This window comes from Lynx canadensis, chromosome F2 (genome assembly GCF_007474595.2).
Source record: "Lynx canadensis isolate LIC74 chromosome F2, mLynCan4.pri.v2, whole genome shotgun sequence".
In the NCBI taxonomy this organism is placed as follows: Eukaryota; Metazoa; Chordata; class Mammalia; order Carnivora; family Felidae; genus Lynx; species Lynx canadensis.
Genome location: NC_044320.2, coordinates 926,692 through 949,902, shown reverse-complemented (window position 1 = coordinate 949,902; position 23,211 = coordinate 926,692). Strand labels below are relative to the sequence as shown.

The 23,211-nt window shown below is 63.0% G+C and overlaps 1 protein-coding gene across 1 annotated transcript; it reads left to right on the top strand.

The window, feature by feature from the left end:
* The first annotated feature begins 18,428 nt into the window (after positions 1 to 18,428).
* On the top strand, positions 18,429 to 23,035 carry IQANK1 (IQ motif and ankyrin repeat containing 1). Its single transcript, XM_032591967.1, is given in 15 exon segments — positions 18,429 to 18,527; positions 18,693 to 18,807; positions 19,971 to 20,104; positions 20,236 to 20,328; positions 20,330 to 20,366; positions 20,369 to 20,400; positions 20,462 to 20,473; positions 20,475 to 20,654; positions 20,740 to 20,865; positions 21,361 to 21,500; positions 21,599 to 21,653; positions 21,784 to 21,876; positions 22,088 to 22,389; positions 22,463 to 22,597; positions 22,660 to 23,035. Coding segments are annotated over 15 exon segments (1,884 nt in total). The 3' UTR covers positions 22,991 to 23,035.
* The last annotated feature ends 176 nt before the right edge of the window (positions 23,036 to 23,211 follow it).

Genomic DNA, 23,211 nt, shown 5'->3' with positions numbered 1-23,211 from the left:
CTGTGCGTTAGGAGGAAGCTTGTCCAGCTGGCCGCCCAGTGGTTTGGAGCAGGGACGTAGGTTCCGGACACCCAGCGCTGGGGGTGCCGGTCGGGGCCTGGGAACCAAGGATGGATGAGCGACGGGGTGGAGACAGCAGGTGAACAAGGGCAAGGGGGTGAGCTGTGGCTGGATGTTCTTGTCGCGCACTCCCCCTGAGCTGCTGGGCGCACACAGGCCAGTGGCCAGGGGCAGGCAGGTGGGCCAGGAAGCCGGAGGGAAGCTGTGTTCGGGGCGGGGCGGGGGGGGGGGGGTCCACACAGGTCCAAGTCCGTGCGCGAAGCTGGTCCTTGCTGCCGCTGCCACTCTAAGCACACACTTGAGTGCTTTCCTTGACCTTTCCTCCCCGCCCCCCGCCCCAGGAGAATGAGCAGCAAAGAGGGGGGTGCCAAAGCTGCACCATCAGGGAAGCGGCAGACATCCGTCCCTGGAGCCAGGCCGGGAGCCCCGAGAGCCACTGCCGGTACGTGAGTCTGATCTCCGGGCACCTCCACTCAGACACCGGCTTGTGAGACCCTCTGCGCAGCCACCGGGGATGGTCTGAGAAGACCCTTCCCCCGAGAGTGGCTTTCAGGGGACCTCTGAGGTGGGCTTGGGTATGACAGACTGAGGGTTCAGGGCTCAGCAGTCCGTTCCAGGCCCTGACCCTGAGACTTGCACACCCGGGCTGGGACTGGGGAGCAGTGCGTGGAGGAGCACAGCTTGAGACAGAGCTCGGTGACAATTCGCGCTGGGGATCCTCAGGCTAAGTGTGTGGTCCGCTCTGACCCTCTGTTCCACCTGGGCCATCCGCCGCTTTTCCCTGCCCGCTGCTGCTCTCTCGGGCCACCCTCTGCATAGCCACTTCCAGGCTGAATGGTGACCGCTTGCCCTTGGCTCAGCCCTGCCAGGGGTCGGGAGGGGCACCTCCCCCCAGCCCTCGTCCTTCCCTTCTGTGAGTCCCACGTCTTCTCTGTCGTCTTCACTGTCGTGGCGTTCGTCTGAGTTGTCTGCTTAGCCGCCGGCCTTCCCGGCGGCGGTTCTGGGTCCCTCCAGCTCCCAGCCTGCACCAGGGGTCTGTGGTGGGTCATGGAGCACCCACCCTGTTCCCCAGATGCGGCCCCTCTGCTCGGAGGGGGGCGGTCCAAGTCCCTGGACCCCAGAGGGCTCACAGAGCGCACGACCCGCCGGGACGGTTGGGACGGTGGTGACTACTCTTCATGTCAAGCCGGGGTCAGACCCTAGTTTCCCAAAATAGCCCCAGCGGCGTCTGAGGAAGCAGCCTTTCTGGAATGAGGATGACAGGCTGAGGGCCGCACGCTGCCTCTGTGATCTCAAGCCCTGGGAGCACACGCTGCAGTAAACAGTGGAGGCAGGGCCGGCAGGCCTGGAGGCCGCGTTGGGGGCGTGGGGGCAGGCATGTCCTCGCTTCCGCTGCCTGCTGACTGTCCCCCGGGTCCCTGCTGCAGGTGACCCTGTGTACCCCGACACTGCCCCAGACGGCTCCTGCAGCCACCTGTCCTGGCCCAGCTGGCCAGGACACCCGGGTCCTCTGTGGGAACACCTCTGCCTCAATTTCCCTGAACAAATGTCCCGGGACGGCTTGCCGTCGCACGGTCTTTGTAGCGCCCTGTGCCGTGGGCACCGGCCTCGACTCGCAAATACGAAAACGGGCCCACGGTTAGCCCGCAGCCACCCCGGCCGCAGCACACACAACAGCAGGCGGCTGGCCCTCGGCGGGTACCTGTGAGCTGCCTGCACGGTCACCACACCCCCACGCGTCGTCCGGAGCCCCCCCTCCACCCCCTTACCTGGCCTTGGGTCTGCAGCACCTCAAGGCCCTCGCTCCGGAGTTGCTCCAGGGCCATGGCCAGCTCCAGCCCCTCCACGCGAACCCAGGCCTGCTCCTCCTGCCACAGCTGCTCCCTCCACAGCTGCTCCTCCTGCCACAGCTGCTCCCTCCACAGCTGCTCCTCCTGCCACAGCTGCATCTGCAGCTGCACCTGCCGCCGCCGGTCCTCCAGCAGCAGCTGCTCCTGGGCCAGGCACAGCTGGACCTCGTGGAGCCTCAGCAGCTCGGGACCCAGGCCCCCCCGCTCCACAGCCTTCCATGTCCGCAGGGGGGACTAACACCAGCTCGGACCCCAGAGCGGTGGCCTGCACTGGCCGCTCGGCTACTTGTGGCCGCTCCGGCTCGGCCGCCCTGGGGTGTCCCTGGGCAGCTGGCTTGTTGCTGGTCACGTGCCCTGCAGGGGCCACCCCCACCTCGTCCCGAGGGCCCCCTGCGGCAGGGGGCGGGGGCTTGGCCTCAGGGCCCTGCTGACCCGAGGCCTGCCGTGCCTTGCCCGCCCTCCTGGCTCGGGCTCTTCGAGCCCGACTTCGTCTCCCCGACATGGCCCGCGATCCGGCGCCTTTTACCCGGTGTCTGCTGCCCCCGGGGCCCTAGCTCATTGCCGGCCAGCCTTGATCAGGCGGGCTCAGGGGCCATCCCCGGGAGGCCACAGTGGGTCCTCCGCTCCTGCCCTGCCCCTTGGCTGGTGTCTATGATGCGGCGGCTCCGGGCCCTGGCTCTGCCTGTGGGGCTCACGGGCCCCGCTCGTTGGGCTGGGCCACGCTGGGGAGTTTATAGGGACTCCGGCGGCGTGGTGGCTCACCCAGGCGCGAGGGCTGACTAACGTGCTGACACAGGGCGCAGGACTTTACAGGCCACAGGCCTCGTTGGCCAGACTGGGAGGGAGACTGAGAAACCGGCGGAGGTGACTCGGCAACCAGATCGCAGGCTGTGTGTAGCGAGTCTGGTCCTGCCCTGGGCGGGCCACAGTGCCTCCGCCCCCCACCGCCCACCCCTGCCCCCGCCCCACCCCTGGTCCAGCTCAGGGCCACCCGGCCGGGCCGGGCCGGGCCGAGAGCTGCATCCCAGCCTGACCACAGAGAGTCCCAACCCAACTGGCATGGGAGGTTCCAGATCACACTGAGCACCCTGGCCCCCCCCCCACCCCCCAGCCGACCAGAGGGACACCCTGGCACCCCCTCACCCCCCAGCCGGCCAGAGGGGCCCCGCAGGGGCGCACGCTTGCCTGGGGTGCTCTGTGGAGGTGACAGAGCCGTTCGCCCAGAGTGGTGGCCTCTTGGGGGGGGGGGTGCTGGCACTCAGTGGGGGCTGACTGGAGAGGTGGGGCCTTGAAAGGCATTTTGTGGACTGACGTGGGGTAGTAAGCAACAGTCCATCCTGCCCTGGGGTGGGGCCGTGGCTCTGGAAGCCTCGCGCTTGGGGGTCCAGCAGCCCTGCCCACAGAAGCAAAGGCCTTTGGATCCCCAGGGACGGACCTTGGCTGGTGGGGGGGTGCACAGGGCCGGACGAGTGCTGGCGTCCCCCGGGGCTTCCTGTTGGGAGGAGGCCCCAGACGGCCTCCTCCCCAGCCCTCCTCCCCAGCGTTTCCCCAGCCTGGGGCCGCTGACTCACACCCACGCCCAGGGCCCCATCCCAGCCGGCTCTGCCACACTGGCTTGACCGGTTTGCCTCGCCCAGCCCTGCTGGGAGCACCCTCTTCGTCCTCCCGCTCGGCCCTCGCCCCTGAAGCTTCGGGGGAGCACAGGCGGACACACAGGGAGTAGGGCCTGCGCGACCGACGCGGCACCAGATGCGGGCGGCCCTAGGGGTGGAGCAAACAGCGGCTCCTCCTCCCGGAGGCTTCGCAGCACCTGGGCTCGCGGGAGCTGGGGCCTCGGGACCCAGGTGCAGGGGCGGCCCTGCCTGCCGGGCTCACCGGCGCCCCCGCGCGGCAACCCCAGGGGCGATGCTCTGCTTCCGTGGAGGGCTGGCCCCCGGGGTGGGCGCTCCTTAACGGCGGGAGGCAACTTGCTTAGCCAGGAGGTGACCGCACTCGGTGCAGAGTCGCCTCCCGAGGTTGAGGGGAGGGGGAGGGTCCGCGTCTCGACCGCGCTGACCGCCCCCTCCCCCAGGGAAGCCGGGAGCGCACCGCCAGCCGCCAGGGCAGAGGGAGACCGGCCCGCAGGCCGAGGCCCCCGCAGGTGAGAGCCTGGGGGCCGGGCGGGGAGGGGGAGGACCGGGGGGTGGGCTGGCGGGGAAGGGGCTGCCCTGGGCCGGGACGCGCGTGGCCAGCACGCACGGGAGTGCGCGCGCGTGTGCGAGTGTGAGCGTGCATGCGCGCGGGGGCTCGTGCAGCCGCGCGGCCCTCCCGGGAGCAGGCGGCGCGCGAACCCGGGCCCTGCCTCCCTCCCTCTGATGCCTCCGGCCTCCTGCTTTCCCCGGGAGGTGAGGGCTGGGCGGGGTTGGCTCCGTGCCCGCCTCCCAGGGGCGCGGCCTCTCGGGAGTCCCTCTCCCTCCTGCCTTTAACTCCCTGTGGTCGTGTCCGTCCCTCCTCATCTCTGGCGGCCGGCGGGTGTCCCGGGGCCTGGAGGGAGGCACCGCCTTAGTGTCCCACCGGGCCTCCCCTGCTCACTCCTGGGCGCCTGCGCCTGGGGCCCCGTCCCAGGCCGTCTTCCCTCGCACAGCCTCCGCTGCCGTCTATGGGCACGGACTTCCAGGGCTATGTCTTTACCAAACCGTCCTCCTGTGCGCGATCCTCTATTCGGCTCAGCCCCCCAGCCCTCTCCTGGGTGTCCTCCAACTCGCCAGCGCATCCAAGGGTAGACCCTTCCTCTCTCTGCTGTCCAGTCTCCCAAGACTGCTCCCTGGTGACCTGAGCCAGAGCCCTCGTGCCCACAGAGAGCTCTTCGTGTTCTCGGTTTCTTTCCCTCCCTGGCCCTGGTCTTTTTGCCTCCTGAGTCCCATTTTACTTCTAGTCTAGTCCCCGGAGGGCGAGCGGCTCACACCCCACACAGACCCGGTCTTGTGCGGGTGGTGCTGGCCTGGCTCCAGGATGAACTCCCAGCACCCCACCCACACACCAAGGGCCAGGACAAGGAGCCTGACCTTGTCCTGAGGACAGGGGCGGACCACAGAAGGTCTGTGAAAGCTAATGGTTTTATAAAAGCTATATATGCCCGATGTATTCGTCATGGTTCTGGATTACGTACAGAAGGAACGTATTCTATGCAGTTTAAGTAGAACTGGAATGTACTGGAAGGATATGCATTAGCTGGGGATTTGGGCTGGGAAAGAGGCAGACGTGATCAAGGTCAGACCCTGGACGAAGGCTGCGTAGGATGTCCCTTCTGTCACCGGAGGCCAGTGCTGGCTGGACTGGACTCTGGAGCTCCACGGAGAACTGTCTCTGCTGAGCCCGTGGCCTGGTGTGACGTTTCCAAGACTCCTGGGGAGAAGCTGTCCACACTTAGGTCACACTCTCAGCGTCAGGGGAAGGAGGAACAGACGTCATTCCCTGCCTTCTGTTTCGGTTTCCGGAGCGGGCAGCGGGCTCCCACCGAATTCTCCGGAACAGCACCCAGTCTGAGCCTCCAGCAGGCCCTGCCACTCGTGTCTGAGGCCAGCTGTTCTGGGGCGCGGGATGAGACCCGACGGGCCCCTGCACTGTGTCTTTCTGCTGCGAGGCAGGGGTTGGGACTGGCACTGGGGGTTAGCAGGTCTGCGCACATGGCACCGTGAGCAGAGCAGGAGGCCCAGCAGGAGCCTCCCCGTGGGCACCCACGTCAGCCAGAATAAATGGTGTCCCCTTTGCACGGAAGTGTGTTCGGGCCTGGGCACCCGGAGGGGAGGGTGTGCGTGGCCCTGCCCTGCTGCCGGGGGCACGTGGCTCCTGAGCCCTGGGACAGTCTCCGCGTCCGTTTGCTAAGCCAGAGCCGCCTCTGCAGCGGGGGGGGGGGGGGGGGGGGGGGGCACAGGGGGGAGGACAGGAGTGTTCTCACGCTCTGGGTTTATTCCGAGAAGTCCCTTCGGAGGGAGTCCTCCCCAGGCTCCTTGCCGCCCCCCAAGTCCCGGACGTGAGCTGCTATGGAGAAGGCCATCGGGCGGGACAGCATCTGATCTGGGTCAGCCTCGATGAGAGGGGCTCATGCTGTTGGGTCCGAGTGTCGCCGGCGTCCCCGCCACTGCGGCCACTCCGCTCAGCGCAGGCCTGCACGTGAGCACTGGGCGGCCGAGCAGGGAGGCCGGCCGATACCCACGGGTCCCTTGTGCTGTCCACCCGGTGTTTGTCGTCTCCTCCGCAGCGGGCTGTGTCTGGGCGTGTCACGGTGAGATGCAGAGCCAGCCACCCCTGGGTGGTGCCCCCAGCCTGCTCCTGCCGCGCGCCCATCCTCGTGCCTCTCCAGACCTGCGTGTCTCTGTCATCCCAGTCCTGCTCAGTGTGCGTTCCTGAGGAGCCAGCCAAGCCTTTCACCAGTGTCCTGGGGTCCCATTTTCTGCACGCTCCCGGCCACTCTTCTCACCCATAGGGAGGGGTGACCAGGTGCCCCTGGGGGAGCCCCTCCACCGCCGTCTTTTAGGGTCCCCCTGACAGAGGAGCGTAATAGGCGGCGATCACATGGCTGAGCCTCCTGTGCATCAAGGCGAGACTTTGCTCCGCCTCCTGTCCTCCCAGGTGGCGAGGCTGTGATCCTGCTGGAGAGAGGACAGGACGGCAGGACCGTGTGGGTCACGGAATGTACCGTGCCTCCTCGGTGGCTCGTTGTTGTCACGCAGTGGATTGCCGCTGCGTGTGCCCCGTGCCGGGGGTCCACGGGCGAGGACCCCAGGCGGCGATTGACCGCCCAGTTTGCACGTCCTCGGGTGCCCAGCCGGACCCCGCCTCCCCAGGGGCCAAACCACGAATGGTGTTCTGTCCCGAAGGCAGAGCCTTACTCTAGAGCCTGCGGCCGTCCCCCGGCCTTGCTGACGGCATCCTTCTCCCCACAGACCCTCCGGCAGGGCCGGCCTCGCCTCCTGCCTCCGCCACAACCTCCGGGCCCTGCTGGAGCGGTAGCCTTTTCTGGGTCTCAGTAAGCGGGGTGGGCCGTACTCCCGGTATGGCTTGTGCTGCTCTCAAGTCCTCACGGACTTTACCTTTTTCTCCTTTACCTTGAGATGTCCCAACGCGCCCCGGATTCATGAACCCTCAAGGACTTCACCGGCGTGCTTTTGCCTCCGCTGTCTGGAGCTCCCTGGACCGGGGAGGTGCCAGGAGCATCTGGGTTCCCGTGTCCACTGTCTGCAGTTGCTGTGACAGCCAGCACTGTAGCTTAGAAGTCCGACACGGGCCTCGGCGGGTGACAGAAAGGCCATGGCAAGACCGAGATCCTTCCTGGGGCTCCAGAGGGAAATCTGTGTCCTCCCTCCTGGAGGTTGCCCGCGTTCCTGGCCCCTGACCCTTCCTCGCCTTCCGGGTCAGCAGTGTGGCATCTGTTGGACCTTCTTTCGAGTCACAGCTCCCCATGGGCTCTTCTGTCTTTCTTCCACTTTTTTTTTTTTTTTTTAAGCTTGTATATTTTGAGAGAGAGCACATGAGCAGGGGTGGGGCGGAGAGAAAATCCCCAGCAGGCTCTGCACTGTCATCACAGAGCCCGACGTGGGGCTGGAACTCACGAACCGTGAGATCATGACCTGGGTCAAAATCAAGAGTCAGACGCTCACCGGGCTGAGCCGCCCAGGCGCCCCCTGTCTCTTCGACTTGTAAGAAGCCTTGTGATTGCGTTGCGTCTACCTGCATAACCCAGGGTGATCATCCTATTTTAAGGTCAGCTGATTAGTGCCTTAATTCCATCTTCAATCTTAATTCCTTCCTGCATGTAACACAGCACATTCGTGGGCTCCAGGGACCAGCACATGGGCATCTTTGGCAGGGGCATCGTTCTGTCTGCCACGGTCCCCGTGAGCCATAGCGGAGGAGAAGGCGGAGCGTAGCCGGGGTCTTGGGAAGAGATGGCGAGGGGTGACTGCCGCCCTGGCCAGGCCCTCCCGGTGACGGCTGTTGAGGGGAGAGCATGTGCCAAATCAGTCGCCACGTACGATCTGCCAGAGGCGGGTCGGCTCCCGCGAAGGCGCCGCTTCCGGACGGCAGACCCGACCGGCCCTGCCACCCATCGAGGTGGCCATGCTCGAGCTCCGTCATCTTCCGCCATTACTCACTTTCTGCAAAGGCCGGATTGGTGAATTCAATGGAGATATTCTGGGGACCCCACTCCCGCTCTCCTCGAGCCTTCCTGCCTTCTTGTTTAAATTAAGGCTTTATTTTTTAGAGCACTTTCAGGTTCCCAGCAGCACGGAGGGGAAAGTACACACACTTCACATATACCCCCTGCCCCCACTCGTGTGCGATCTCCCCAGCTGTCAGCATCCCCGCCAGAGTGGTACCTGCGTCCCAGTCAGTGAACGGACACGGGTACCTGATCGTGATGCCTCGTCAGCAGCCGGCATCCACAGTTTACCTCAGGGCTCACTCTAGGCCCGCACATTCTGCGGGTGTGGGACAGACGTGTAATCCGTGTGCCGATACTGAGAGTGTCACACGGAGTAGCTTCACTGCCCTGAATCCTCTGTCCCTCCCGTCCCCCCGGCCCCTGGCCCCCACTCGTCTTTTACCGTCTCCACGGTTTTGCCTTTTCCAGAATGTCACAGACTTGGAATCGTACCGTGCGTAGCCTTTTCGGACTGGCTTCTTTTACCTCGTAATATACATTTAGGGTCCCTCCAGGTCTTTTCACGGCTCGACAGCCCGTTCCTACTTAGTGCCGACCCACATCCCGTTGTCTGGATGGACCACAGGTTGTCCGTTCACCTGCTGACGGACACCTCGGCTGTTCCAGGGTTTGGGGGCTCTGAATGAAGCCGCTGTGAACACCCGTGTGCAGGTTCTCGTGTGGACACAAGTTCTCATCTCCTTTAGGTAAACAGCAAGGAGCGTGACTCCAGGATCACGTGGCCAGAGCATGTTTAATTTTATAAGAACTCCTCCAGACTGTCTCCAAAGTGGCTGCCCCATTCCGTTTTCCCACCAGCCACGAGCGAACGTTCCCGTGGCTCCGCGTCCTCACCAGCACCGGGTGTTGTCGGTGCTCTGGATTGTGGCCGTTCTAGTAGGTGTGCGGGCAGATCTCGTTGTCTTAATTTGCATTTCCCAGATAACACGTGATGTGGAGCATCTTTTATATGATTGTTTGCCATCTGTTTATCTTCTTCGGGGGACTTGTCTGTTAAGGCCTCTGGCCTGTTTTTTAATTGTTTGTTTCCTTCCTGCTGAGTTTCAGGAGTTCTTTGTATACTCTGGATAACGTGGGTTTTTTTTCTTTTTTTAAGTTTATTTATGTATTTGAAGAGGGAGAGAGCAAAACAGGGAGAGCGAGAGAGCGTCCCAAGCAGGCTCCTTACGTCAGTGCCAAACCTGATGCGGACTCAAACTCAAGAACCGCGAGATCCTGACCCTGCGCCGAAATCACGAGTGGGCGCCCCGTGTGACACGCTTTTCCAGATGTGTCTTTTGCAAATATTTTCTCCCGTCTGTGGCTTGTCTTCTCACTCTCTGACACTGTCTTTCACAGAGCAGGAATTTTTTTTTTTTTAATTTTTTTTTTTCAACGTTTATTTATTTTTGGGACAGAGAGAGACAGAGCATGAATGGGGGAGGGGCAGAGAGAGAGGGAGACACAGAATCGGAAACAGGCTCCAGGCTCCGAGCCATCAGCCAGAGCCCGACGCGGGGCTCGAACTCACGGACCGCGAGATCGTGACCTGGCTGAAGTCGGACGCTTAACCGACTGCACCACCCAGGCGGCCCCAACAGAGCAGGAATTTTTTAAGTGAATGAGGTCCAGCGTATCAACGATTTCCTTCTGGATGGTGCCTTTTTTTTTAATTTTATTTATTTATTTATTTTTTAATTTTTTTTAACGTTTTATTTATTTTTTGAGACAGAGAGAGACAGAGCATGAACGGGGGAGGGGCAGAGAGAGAGGGAGACACAGAATCGGAACCAGGCTCCAGGCTCTGAGCCATCAGCCCAGAGCCCGACGCGGGGCTCGAACTCACGGACCATGAGATCGTGACCTGAGCCGAAGTCGGACGCCCAACCGACTGCGCCACCCAGGCGCCCCTGGATGGTGCCTTTGAAGTTGCATCTAAAGATGGTCAGCATACCCACGGCCATCCAGGTTTTGTCCCGTGTCATCTTCTAAGAGCTTTATAGTTGGGCGCCTGGGTGGCTCAGTCGGTTGAGCGTCCGACTTCAGCTCAGGTCACCATCTCGCGGTCCGCGAGTTCGAGCCCCGCGTCGGGCTCTGGGCTGATGGCTCAGAGCCTGGAGCCTGCTTCCGATTCTGTGTCTCCCTCTCTCTCTGCCCCTCCCCCGTTCATGCTGTGTCTCTCTCCGTCTCAAAAATAAATAAACGTTAAAAAAAATTAAAAAAAAAAATAAGAGCTTTATAGTTTTGCATTTTACGTTCGGGGCTGTGATCCATTTTTTTTTTTTTTTTAAAGATTTTAGTTTTTTAAGTAATCTCTCCACCCAGTGTGGGGCTCGAACCCACAACCCCGAGATCAGGAATCGCAACACCTCACCGGCTGAGCCGGTCGGTCGCCCCCGGTCTGTGATCCACTGTGAGTGAATTTCTGTAAGTGTGTGCAGCTGTGAGCCTACGTTCTCTCCCCCTTTGCACGTGGGTGACCAGCTGTCCCTGCCCGTTCGTTGGAAAGGCGGCCTTTGCTTCTTGGTAAAGATCGGTTGACTATTTACGTGGGTCCCTCAGGCCTTGGTGTCCGCTGCTGATCTCTACGAGTCCTCCAGGAAAGCGCTGTTTCTATCTTGTCCACCGTCTTGGTCGGGAGGAAGTTTCCTGGGGCCCCGCTTGGCTCTTCCTGCCGTAATGGCCCCGCTGGTCAAGGCGCCGAGGTGAGCCTCCCGCCAGCGGCTCAGCAGATCCATCCCAACGTACAGGTCGGATCCGTAGACCCGCCGGACCCGGGGGAGACGACTCAAGCCACGGTGCCTTCCTCGCGGACGCCCCTTCTGCGAGCAGAGGACCCTGACGCTGCTCCAAAGCTGCGGGTGGCGGTGGCGGTTTAGATACCACCCCCGGGGGTCCTCTGAAGCTCTACACCCCACCCCCCTTTGCCCAGTGTGCGCTTCATTCAGCTACAGGGCCACGGACCCCTCTGAGGAAGGACTGGGAGAGTATTCGGTGTCGGGACAGAGCTTGTGGCTGGGTCCTCCTCCGAGAGCGGCTCCGCCTTTGACTCTGGCGCTGGTCTGGGACCGCGGGCGACTGTGATGGCTGACGTCAGATACCCGATCGGCAGAGCCTGGGGTTATTCTGACTTTACAGATCGAACGGTGCCCCGCACACTGCCCACGTGTCCCGTCGCACGTCAGAGCGCCCTGACCACCACTCTGCCTTCTGCCTGTCACGACGCCATGCTGCAGCCACTTAACCTCTTCTCTTCCAGAAACTGGTCATTCCCCACGGAGTCGCCACTGAGCTCCGCAGTCACTCACAAGTGTCTTTCTTCCTTTTGTCTTTTTAAAGTAATTTGTAAAATGAGCTTGTTTATTTTTGAGGGAGAGAGCGGGGGAGGGAGGGAGGAGGGGGAGAGAGGAGAGAGAGCGAGAGACGAGGGAGAGAGAGAGAGAGAGGGAGAGAGAGAGAGAGAGAGAATCCCAGGCAGGCTCCAAGCCGCCAGCACAGAGGGCGATGCGGGGCCCAAACCCATGAACCGCAAGATCACCACCCGAGCCGAAGTCAAGAGTCGGAAGCTCAGCTGAGCCACCCAGACACCCCTCTTCTTTCTTTTTTCTTTTCGGGTGTATTTATTTTGAGAGAGAGAGACAGAGCACGAGTGGGGGAGGGGCCGAGAGCGAGAGAATCCCAGGCAGGCTTAACTGACCGAGCCGCCCAGGCGTCCCCACAAGTGTCCTTCTTACTGTTTAGCGCAGGGGGTGCCCCAGGATCCCAGTCAGGCGGAGGCTTTACAGACTCACATCGACCGTTTCCTGCAGAAAAGGGTTTTTTGAAAGCTGGCTATTTCTTCCTGGAGCCGGCTTGCACTTCCCCGCCCGTCTGCTCGGACCCCTGGCTCTGATTATGGGCCGGGTGCGGTGAGAGGTCACGGGGGCCTCGCCTCTCAGGGCGGCTGCTTCAGCGGAGGCCGCCGCCTGGTTCAGAAGACCGGCCTCCTCTGACACGGAAGCCGCTGCGTGGCCGGGGCGGTGTGAGAATGCGCAGCGGACGGGGGAGAGCAAGCCCCTTCTCCCTCCTCTTGCCTTCGGCCCCCCTCTTGCGCCCCAGTTCCACCATCTCCTGTCCACGAGAAGCCCCCGCTGTCACTAGAGGACCGCGGTGGTGTTTTGGGGCCCCGGGGCTTGGTCCGAATCCTGGCCCCCGCCCTTCCTCCGGGGCCGAGTCCCCCTCGCAAACGGGGCCGCTGGGGAGCTTGGAGGCGGGTTGACTGCGGTGGGCTGCAGGGTCCCCCCCGAAGGCATCCAGGCCTCCTGTTCGAGCACAGGTGCCGGTCTGGTTCGCTGCTTCTTGCCACGGATCACGGGCATCTCCCTTCCTGCCGGCCAGGAGCTCGGTACCGTGGTCAAAGATGAGAGCGGGACCAAACTGACTGTGTGATTGTATCTTTTAAGGTCTGTTCTGGTACCAGGTACTGTCCCCGTCCGAATGCCCTCCAGGAAACAGAAACTTGCTAAAATCAAAAGACAGACTTTAATAGGACAGTTGGTTTGAACAGCTGTTGGGAGTCTAAAAATCAGGACGGGACACGGAAGCTCACAGAAATAAGCCTCAGAAGTGGCCATCTTCCCTGGGCGGGCAAGGGGCTGTCGAGGGGACGGCCCGAGCTCAGGAGCTTGTGGGAGGCCGGTACCTGGGCGGCTGTGCAGGCCAGGAGGCCAGCGGCGGGCCCCCAAGAGCTGGGCTTCCGCCTCTGAGTGGGCAGCGGAGGCCCGGCCTCGGGGCACCTGCAGGCTGCCGAGGGCCGCCTAGATCTCGGAAGGGCGGCCGTCCCAGACCCCACACTCAGGACGCGTGCAAGACTCACTTCAGTTGTCACCTCCCCGGAAGTCAGAGCCTGGAACGCCTTCGCTGCACCCGCACGGAGGCAGGGGTGGGTGGGGGGGCCCCGGGATGATGGGCCCCTGCGGGGGTGTCCCTGCCTGCGTCTCTGGTTACTTCATCCAGGCTCCTTGCCCGCGGCAGGGGCGGGAGAGAGGCTGGGCTCATTGGCCAGCCTCATGCAAATTCTATTTCACCACCCTTCTGCTTGCTCGCACCGCTTGTGTATTTACGTTCTGTGATCGTACCTCCAGATTTTGAAATACGTCTGTCGCTTTGAACAGTTGTGTGCTAAAAGTAACAGGGGTGACAACCCAGAAGAACTTTTTTTATTTTTTTCATTTTTTGTTGTTTAGAATTGTTTTAATGTTTATTTATTTTTGAGAGAGAGAGAGATAGAGCGTGAGCAGGGGAGGGGCAGAGAGAGAGGGAGACACAGAATCCAAAGGGGGCTCCAGGCTCTGAGCTGTCAGCACAGAGCCCGACGCGGGGGCTCGAACCTACAAACCGCGAGGTCGTGACCTGAGCCGAAGTCGGACGCCTGACTGACCGAGCCACCCAGGCGCCCCGAATGTTTTCTTTTTAAAGTTCATTTAAGTAATCTTTACATCCAGGGTGGGGCTCGAACTCATGACCCCGGGATCAAGAGCCACACCACACGCTCCACTGACTGAGCCCACCGGGTGCCCCCGGACAACTGGGCTTTTGTCACTGCACTGAAGTAGCCGCTTGTGGCCGATGTTTCCCGGGCTAGGACAGACATTGGCCGGGTTAATAGTCGCAGCCATGACAGGTGCCAAGTGCGGCCTTGATTGGTCCCATTAATGGGAAGGCGCGTCTGGAGCAGCAGGTGCGACCATCGCTTAGTCACTGTCCACAAAGGGTCCGTCCGCTGCGGTGCGAAAACCGAAGAACTTAGTTCCTCCACTGTGCCGTGAATCTGTACATCCTCTTAATTTTGCTATCTTTTCTCTGATTGGCTCTTCTGCTAGGAAGTCCACGGCTCTCCCACTTGGCTTTTCGTACAATAACAGTGTCGACCCTGCCCCAAGTATTTTGTATCCGACTAACAAATACAAGGAACCAAAGCCCAAGCCCCGTGAAGCAGGTGGGGACGGTGGTGGTGGTTTTCCGACGCACACGACCGAGCCTGCGGTTGGTGCTTATCTGCCTGTCCTGCGTCTGTGAGGTACAAGAGGTCGTTTTAACAAGGTCTCGGACAGCCCCTGAGGCCTCCGTCTGGGAACTTAGGGGTGTTCATAGCGCGTCGCTCTCTCTCGAGGACCCCGTAATTCTTGAAGCGTCCGTGTTCTTCCGATCGGACCTTCTGGCGATGGGAGGATAGAGAGAGAAGCACCAGCCGTCGGGGGGCGCCGGCCGGAGGGACGTCCTCAGCCGATGGTCCCAGCCTGCAGGACAGGTGCACGACTATGAGATAGCACCCCCAAGCCCACGCACTCATACAAATTTGAAGCCGTGCCAGAAAATCAAAGGAAAAAGCAACAAATCACCCACGCGCCCCGCCATTCGGAGCGAGGCAGCGTGGACACGCGTGATGTCCGGTTCTCTGCCCCCCGCCCCGGCCCCCTGTGCGGCCCCGGGCGACTTCGCGCGCCGGGAGCCCTGGCCGGCGGGGTCCGTCTCCCTGTCTCGCCTCCCCTCACTGTCTTTCATCCCTGTCGTTAATCGTGGCTACCCGGAGTTTACCGGGGCCGATGGGAGGGTCGTGCCCAGTCACAGGAGAGGACTCCCCAGACCCGGCCCTGCCCGTGGCTCTGTCCTCGACGCGGGGCTGAGTTCTCACTGCGCGTGTCCCTCAAACGTCCCCTCAATTTTACCCCGCGCTATTTGGGATTTGAAAGAGTTACCGTTTCCATCCAGGCGGTTGGTCCTCGAAGCGTGGACTTGCCCGCTTTCCCCTTCTACTTGCAAAACAGCCCCTCGTGCTCTGAGCTCGTCTTTGTCAAAAGCAGCCAGGGGCACGCTGCCAACGTGTGCTCCCGCCTGGCCCCCTGGCGCCACAAGTTCACGCGGTGCCTCGTGTGTCCCAGAGGGCGTCCTCTGCGCGCCCCCCGCCTCGGCCCGAAGCCCGGGCCACACGGTTCAGTCTGAACGTCTGCCACCTGCTTCTGGGTCGGTCAGGATGGGCCGGGCCTTCAGGAACAAGTTTCTTGGTTTCAAACGGCAAAAGCTTACTCCCCGCTCGGGCTCTGCCGCGCGGCCCGACCCACGGAGGAGGCATCGCCCTCGGATAGCGCTCTGCGCCCTCTGACCGCGCGGCGGGACCCACGCGCGCCGTGAACATTTGCTTCCACGTACTTTATCGTTTTCCTCGTGTTTTGTCCTCTGACACGCACTTATTGTAAAACGTACTTCAGAATTTCTAAATATATGGGTATCCCTACTTGATTTTTCCTTATTTGATCTTTACCTTAACCGTGGTGACAGGTGATGAGGTTTGGGGGTGACGGTGGGGGGTCCGGAGCCCACCGCCGAGAAGGAATCCTCGAAGTCGTCTTTGGTGCAAGAAGGTGATTTTAGTAAAGCCCGGGGCCAGGACCCGAGGGCAGGGAGAGCTGCCCTGGGGTCGTGCAGAGTGACTGCTCGTATACTGTGCGGTCGGTCGGTCGGGGGATGACCTCAAGAGGAAGTTTCTTGAAGGGATTTCCACATGCTAAAGAGGATTCCAGATTCCTGGAGGCCCAGCTAGTGTCGAGCTGAGGTGGTTTTTCCCTCTAGCAAAGCATTAGCCCTGAGGCAGGAGGGAGTTTCTGGAGATGAGGCCGTTGAGAAGACTGCCTTTTTCCTGGAATTTACTTGGAGACTCAGGCCCTGCAGGACTGTGATCTCTATCGGTTAAGCCTTGGTTTCCTTTCCTCTCCTTTGTCCTTGGGCAGCCGGGAGGGCCTGAGGAATGTTCCACATAACCCACGATGGGGGGGGGGGGAGGTGCTAGCTTGTGCTGGGCCCCGGCCTGCCCCGTGCTCCCTGTCAACAGGGTTCAGTGGTGACAGAGTCCCGCGGTGACGGGGTTCGGGGGTGGCTGGGTCCTGCGTTTTCAACATGTCGGCCAGGCAGAGGGTTAGCCGTAAAATAGACGTTTCCTGTGTCGTTACGCACGTTATGGTTTTACTTATTAACGTTTATTCACTTTTGAGAGACAGAGAGTGAGCGGGGGAGGAGCAGAGAGAGGGAGACACAGAATCCGAAGGAGGTTCCAGACTGAGCCGTCAGCCCAGAGCCCGACGCGGGGCTCGAACCCGTGGACCGCGAGATCGTGACCTGAGCCGAAGTCGGCCGCTTCACCGACTGAGCCCCCGGGCGCCCCCTAGTGCCATTTTAGATTCGTCGCTGCTCTTCATAGTTTTGCTCGGTGCATTTTGAGGCCTTGTCAGCAGAGGTGGACGTCTTTGTAAGAGCCATGCTGCCTGGCAGACTGCTCCCTCCCCCTCTGGAATGTTCTTTAGCTCCAGAGACGCCTGTTGCCTTAGACTTTACTTGCCACTCGCAGTTGGGCATAACTTTGTGTTTTCTGTTGCTGCCTTGACAAATGGCCACAAACTCAGTAACGGAAGACAGCTCGCGTGCGCCGTGTTGCACTCCTGCGGCCCGGGCGTGTGCGTGTGCCTCCCCGTGGCCTTCTCGCGGGGCCCACAACAGCGATCCCCGTCTGCCAAGGGGGAGCCCCGTAGAGCGTGGGGTAGCCACGGGGCGCAGTGCCCACCGCCTGCGCCACACGGACGGCACCCCGTTCCAGGAGGGGGCCGACACGGGGCCCAAACTGCTGGGCGCCACCCCAGGCGTGCCTGCCGGTGTTTCTATACTAATCCTGCCGCGGTCACCTGTCCTGGAGTCTTCAAGTCCGGTGGGACTGTCCCCCGTCCTGACATGGCGCGGACCTCGGCACTTTGAACTACCCCTGCCCTCCTCTGGGCACATGCCCCGGTGTTGTGCGTGTCCTAACTCAGCTGTGTTTGCGACGGCAGCGCTGTCTGGGGAGCATCTCCCCCGCACGTGCGTTCTCTCCGTGGACCCTGCCCCTGCCCCTGCCCCTGCCCCTGCCCGCACCCGCACCCCTGCTGGGCTGCTCTGCGGCTGCTGAGGCCCTTGTGTGTGTCCAAAGGTGTGTTTGTTTTGCCTTAATTTTTTCTTTATCCCTTTGAAGGTAATTGACCTTTTTTCCTTTAATTTGAAGACTTTTCTCGCTGTCTTTAGTTTTCAGCGGTTTTACCGTGGCGTGCTGTGGGTGTGAGCCCCTGCTTGTTTTCCACGTCTTTTGTTAGTTTTGCAACGTTTTCTCTGAATGTTGCTACCTCATCCCTGTCCCTTAAGCTTGCAACTTGAGTTACGCGCGTGCTAGACCTTTCCTCTGGCCTCTGCACCTTTAACCTGGTGTCTCCGTGTGTCTTGCATCCAGTTTTGTTCTGTTTTCAGCCGTGTCTGATATCCCATTGAGCTTGCTCATTGAACTCTCAACTTCGGGTTTTATATCTTTACCTTCTCAGATTTCCATTTAGTTCTTTGTTATTATCGTTTCCAGTTCTCTGCCCCAATTTTTTTTATTAAGTTTATTTATTTTGAGAGAGAGGGAGAAAGCGTGAGCAGGGGAGGCGCAGGGAGGGAAAGAGAGAGAATTCCAAATAGGCTCTGCCCTGTCAGCACAGAGCCCAACACGGGGCTGGAACCCACGAACCGTGAGATCATGACCTGAGCGGAAGTCGGACGCTCAACCGACTGAGCCACCCAGGCGCCCCCCATTTTTTTTTTTAATGTTTAAAAAAACTGTTTTTTAATGTTATTTATTTTTGAGAGAGGGAGTGAGACTGGGGGAAGGGCAGAGAGAGGGAGACAGAATCTGGAGCAGGCTCCAGGCTCCGAGCTGTCGGCACAGAGCCGGACGCGGGGCTCATGACCTGAGCCCAAGTCGGACGCTGAACAGACTGAGCCACCCAGGTGTCCCAAAGCTTTTTAATTTGTCTTTAATTCTGAGAATGTGTCACTCAGACATGAGGTCCGCGTCCAAGGACTCCTTATTTGCTCTATCTGGGTTTATTTCTGTTGTTCATCATTTTCTTTTTCAGTAAGATGGTGTTTCTTCATTTGCCTGATGATTTTGGTACGTGGCACACAGAACATTCTGGAACGTGCCAAAGCCCTGGGCAGCACCATCCTCCTGCAGGGCCGGTTTGTTTGGTCTGGGGCAGGCATCAGGTGTGTGTGTGTGTGGGGGGGGGGCGGCTCCGTCAAAGACTGATTGGTTTGCTGGGGCTTCTGTTCCGCGTCCCCAAGACTGGCTCCTTCAGGGTTCCCGCCCAGCGTGGCGCCACGTGAGATGGGGGCGCTCACTGACATTTGCGTTTCAGGGAAGCAACGGGTCCTTTTCTTCCTGTGCGGCTCCCAAATCGCCTTCTGTATTTCCATTGGCGGAGCCTCAGCCCAAAGCCTTACGGGCGAGCTCCGATCACATGCAGGTTTTGTCCCCCTGGCGCCGCGAGCTGCCCGACGCCCTGCTGGGTCTGCGGCCCCCTTCCCGGGGCGGCCGCTCCCCCTCCCCCCTTCCACTGGTACCTGCGAGGCAGTCATGCTGTCCTCCTGTCTGTCGGTCTGAACGCCCCGCTCTGCCACCGGGAGAAGAGTCCCTGTGGATCTTCAGCTTCTCTTTTCCCTTCAGTTTTGTGGACACCAAGTCCCTGACCCGTGACCTTTCCTGTGGCCAGGAAGTGTCTTAGGAGAAGCCCAAGTCGGCTTCTCTTTCGATCCGGAGGCTCGAAGAACTTTCTGGCTGTTGTTTGAAGGTTCAACGACCTAGTTGCGGTGCGCCTGATGCCAGAGGTCCGTTTCCCGGTACGTTTTTCTCGTCACCCGTAAGACTCAAGTCAGGAGATCTGTTGGTGTTTTATCTCTGGAACGCGGAGACCACAACGGGGAGACCTCCGGAGACTCGAATAATCCTCACGTTTCATCGTTCTCGCCTCCCTTTCTACGCTGTCTCCGCTTGTCCACTTTCCGCCGCACCAGCTTTCTGGCCGCCCGGCCTCGCTCACTGTCCCCGCCCCTCGACTCCTTGTCGCACCGAGTCCCTCTCAGGCTCTTCCGTGGCTCTGGGCGCTTTGGGTGAGCGGCCTTCGTGGCCCGACTCCGCGAGGTCGCGCTGCGGTGGCCCTGCCACACTCAGGCGTGGCTACCGCCCTGCCCCTCTGGCACACGACTCCAGGAGCACGTGCCGAGCACTGAGTAACTTTTGGGAGCCCGCAGGGGCCCCGTGGGGTGTCACCGTCACGGTTACCCCGTTTTGCAGAAAGGGACGCGGAGGCCCAGAGAGGTGAACCCACCCGACCTCAGGTGGGCAGGGGGCCAGGGCACGGGGTGCGGACCCTCGTCCAGTGCCGGTCGGGTTCCCGTGCTCCCTGCGGGGTGCATAGCCCCCCACGGAGGCTGCGTGGGGCCTGGAGCTCGGGCCGCAGCCACCTTGGGCTCCCTCTTCCGAGTCCCCGTGGGCTTGTGCCCGCCCTGCCCAGCCCCTGCGTGCCCAGGCGGGGCCTGTGGGGGGCACGTGGGGGCTTCTCTGCCCGAGGCCATGTTTCTCACCATGCTAGCTTCTCCGGCTGGTCTTCCGCAGCGGGGGTCTCTGGGGGTCCCAGCTGTGTCTGGGGTGGGGCAGGTCAGGAGTTGGGGGCCTAACTCTACTCTTGCCTGTGGGTCCTCCTCCACCTCTGCTCTCGGCCGGTGGATCATTCCCGAGCGGCCACATTTGCCAATTTTAAAGATTTTATTTTGAAGTGACCTCTACACCCCACATGTGGCTGGGACTTACAACCCTGAGATGGAGAGTCACTGCTCTACCAACCAAGCCGGCCAGGTGCCCCTGTGTTTGCAGATTTTAGAACATTTCTGTCCTTTGGTGGGGTGAACCTGGAGGTCTGGCACGTCTGGTGTTGGGGTCCCAGCGGCTGCGTGACCGCGGCTTGGAGGGGACCCGGAGCCCCGAGCCCTCTCTCCACCCCCAGGGCCCGCCGCGGAGGATCGAGCGGCCACGATCATCCAGTGTGCGTTCCGGCAGCTCCTGGCCCCAAGGGCCCTGGCCCGCCGCCGGCAGGAGCACCGCAACTACCTGCAGCGCGTTGAACGGCTGGAGAGGGAGGTGAGGCGGCCGGGCTGGCTGGGCCCGGAGGTCCGATCCCAGTGGCGGGAGCTCCTGCACAGACGGGGTGTGAACGCGGGCCCGGCCGGGACCCGGGGCTGCGCGACTCCTCGGTGCGGGTCTGCCCGCAGGCCTTCGTGGCCCTGGTGCGGAGGGAGCAGGAGGCGGCGCGAAGGCGGCGGGAGGCGGAGGACGCGGCCGAGCGGCGGCGGCAGGAGGATCGTACAGCGCGGGGCGCGGCTGAGGGAGGCGGCCTTCGACGGGGCAAGGGCGAGATCAAGGCGGTCCTGCGGGAGGCGGGAGGCGGGGGGCGGGGGCGAGGGACGGGGTCGGGGCGCCCCCGGGGACCGCGAGAAGGTGGACGAGATGACTGACTCGCGAGGGCGTGGGCCACGACGAGGCGGGGTTGGCGCTGCGGCGGCGGGGGCGCGTGGCCCTGGTGGAGAGCGAGGACCGCGGCGGGAACACGCCGCTGTCGGAGGCGGCGGCCGGGGGGCAGGCCCTGGCCATCCGGCTGCTGGCGGAGCAGGGCGCCAGCCCCAACAGCAAGGTGGGCGCGGGGGCCCGGGGCGGGAGGGGGGTGGGGGGTGGGGCGCCCGCGGCCCCCGGGCCTCGCTCAGGAGCCCCTCGCGCAGGGCGCCTACGGCCGGACGCCGCTGTACCGGGCGGCCTTCGGGGGGCACCTGGAGGCTGTGGAGGCGCTTCTGGAGCTCGGAGCGGACCCCCGGGTGTACGCAGAAGACGGTAGCACCCCCGAGCAGGTGTGTGAGCGCGGCTGGAGCACCGCCTCGCACCGCCCTCCTCGGCCGTCGGGGGGTGGGGGTGGGGGTGTGGCCCTGGCCCCTGGGCGGGGGGGGGGGGGGGGGGGGGGGGGAGGCTTGAGACGAGGGGGGCGCGGGCGGTGTCCTGCGGACAGCCAAGAACGGGAACCGAGGGCTGGAACCCTCAGTGCCAAGGGTGACCCGGGCAGTGGACGCCTGCGTCTGCAGGGGGCCTGGGGAGGGAGGAGGGACTGGGGGTGGGGGTGGGAAAAGGAGACCTGCTTGGTCTTGGGAGGGAGGCCCGGAGGACCCTCGGCGGTCCCAGTCTGTGGGGGGAGCTGCACCATGACGGTCAGGGCTTCGGGGGCCCTCGGAGGGTGAGCTGTGACAGCTGCACCCTTTTCTCTAAACGGGAGAGTAACCGAGCCTCCTCCCAGGCCAGGCAGAACACAGGACACACGTGCTGAGCTCCTCACCGGCGTCGTCTGTCACTAGGTGGCCTCCCTGGACGCCGTGGTTAGTGTGCTGAGGTCCTGGGACCTAGGCCTCGCTGAGGCCGTGCTGCAGAGCATGGAGGCCGAGCGGCAGCGCCGGGCCCGGGGGGCCGAGCGACAGGAGGAGGCACAGGCCGAGCGGTGCGGCCGGCCGGCGGGGGGGGGGGGGGGGGGGGGAGGGTGGGGGGGGGGGGGCGGCAAGGGGCGGCTCTGAGCCGGCTGTCCCCTCCCCCCACCAGCCTGAAGTCCCGAGTGCAGCAGCTGGCTAAGGAAGGGTGGCGGCGCCACAGAGAGGTGAGGGGGAGCCTGGCCGATGGGAAGCCTGGGGGCGGGCAGGGAGGCGCCCTGCAGGCTGCTGGCCCCGGGAGGCGCTGAGCCGGTTTGCAGGGCTCCAGGCCAGCCTCCCCGGGGCCCTCCCGCCCAGCTGCAGCAGGCCCACTGTGAGCTCAACCAGAGGATCACGGAGCTCGACAAGTGTGAAGGGAGGCGCCTGGGCCGCACTGAGCTCACGCTGCAGGTGGGCTTTCTCCCTCTCCGGCCTGGGGCTCTGGGGGCAGGGGTCTCCTCCCTCCCTCCCTCCCCTCCCCCCAACGAGGGGTGTCACCTTCCAGCAGCGGCCTCGGCCTCCGGGGGTGGAAGGGGGCCCGCTATCCCCTCCTTGGGTGTATGGGGCGCCCTGTGTGGAGGTGTACAGCCTTGCTCTGAGCGGAGTGGGGCCCCTCCTCCAGGCCATCAAGGACGCGGAGGCCCAAGTGGACAGGCTACGTCTGGAGGCCCAGAAGGCGGAGGAGACGCTGGCCATGGCCAGGCTGGAGCTGCGGGAGCGGACCCAGGAGGGTGGGCGGGGCCCACTCCTGGGCGAGTGGGGGGTGGGGGCGTTGGGTCCTCCTGCCTCGCCGCCACCATCCTATGACCCCACAGGGGAGGAGGAGGAGGAGGCAGCGGCGGCGCCGGGGCTGAAATGCCAGGTCACTGAGCTGCACGACGTACTAATGAAGGATGTGGGCGACCGCGTCCGCGCGGATGGCAGGTCAATAGCCTGGGTTGGGCGACGGCGAGCGGAGGGTTTGGGTGGACGGCGGTGACCCGGCGGCCGCTCCCAGGTGGCCTCTTGTCATCGACCCTTCGGGCCAGGCAGCCACCTTCCTGCGCTACCAGGACACCAACTACGTGGACGCGGTGAACCCGGACCACTTGCGGCCGGAGAGGATCCGGCTGGCGCTGCTGGGGGCGCTCAGGTAAGGTGGGCGGAGGCCAGGGGCCCCTCCGCCGGCCCCTCCCCCACCCGCCTGCCCCGCAGGTACGGGAAGCCGCTGGTGTCCGACCTGCGCGACGTGGACCTGTTCCCCGCCGTGCGGCAGCAGCCGGAGGCGGTGCAGCCCGGCCTGGCGCAGGAGCTGCTGGGCCGCGGGCTCCTGGAGCGGGAGCGGTACCTGTCGCTGGTGCGGCCCGCCGACGGCCCCGAGTACGGCCCCGCCGGGTTCCAGGAGGCGCGCCTGCGGCACTTCCGCCTTCTCCTCGTCACCGTCACCGTCACCGGGGCTCAGCGGCCGTCGGAGGAGCAGCTGCGGGTGCTGCTCCCGGTGCGCGTGCAGCTGCCCCGCGGGGGCCTCCAGCGCCCGGCCCAATAAAGTCGGCCCCGGGCATGCGGGGCCTTGACCCCAGTACCGTTACCTGCCTCCCACTGTGCGCACGCCACCCCGTGTGGGGAGTGGGGCGGGGTGTGCGTGGGGGCCCCGGATGGAGGGCACGCTGCTCCCGGGTGCACGGGATGGGGCAGGGCCTGGGGGTTCAGGGTTGTTTCCGGCCGCCCCCCAGCCCAACCACCCGTGAACCCCAGCCGTGGGGTGTG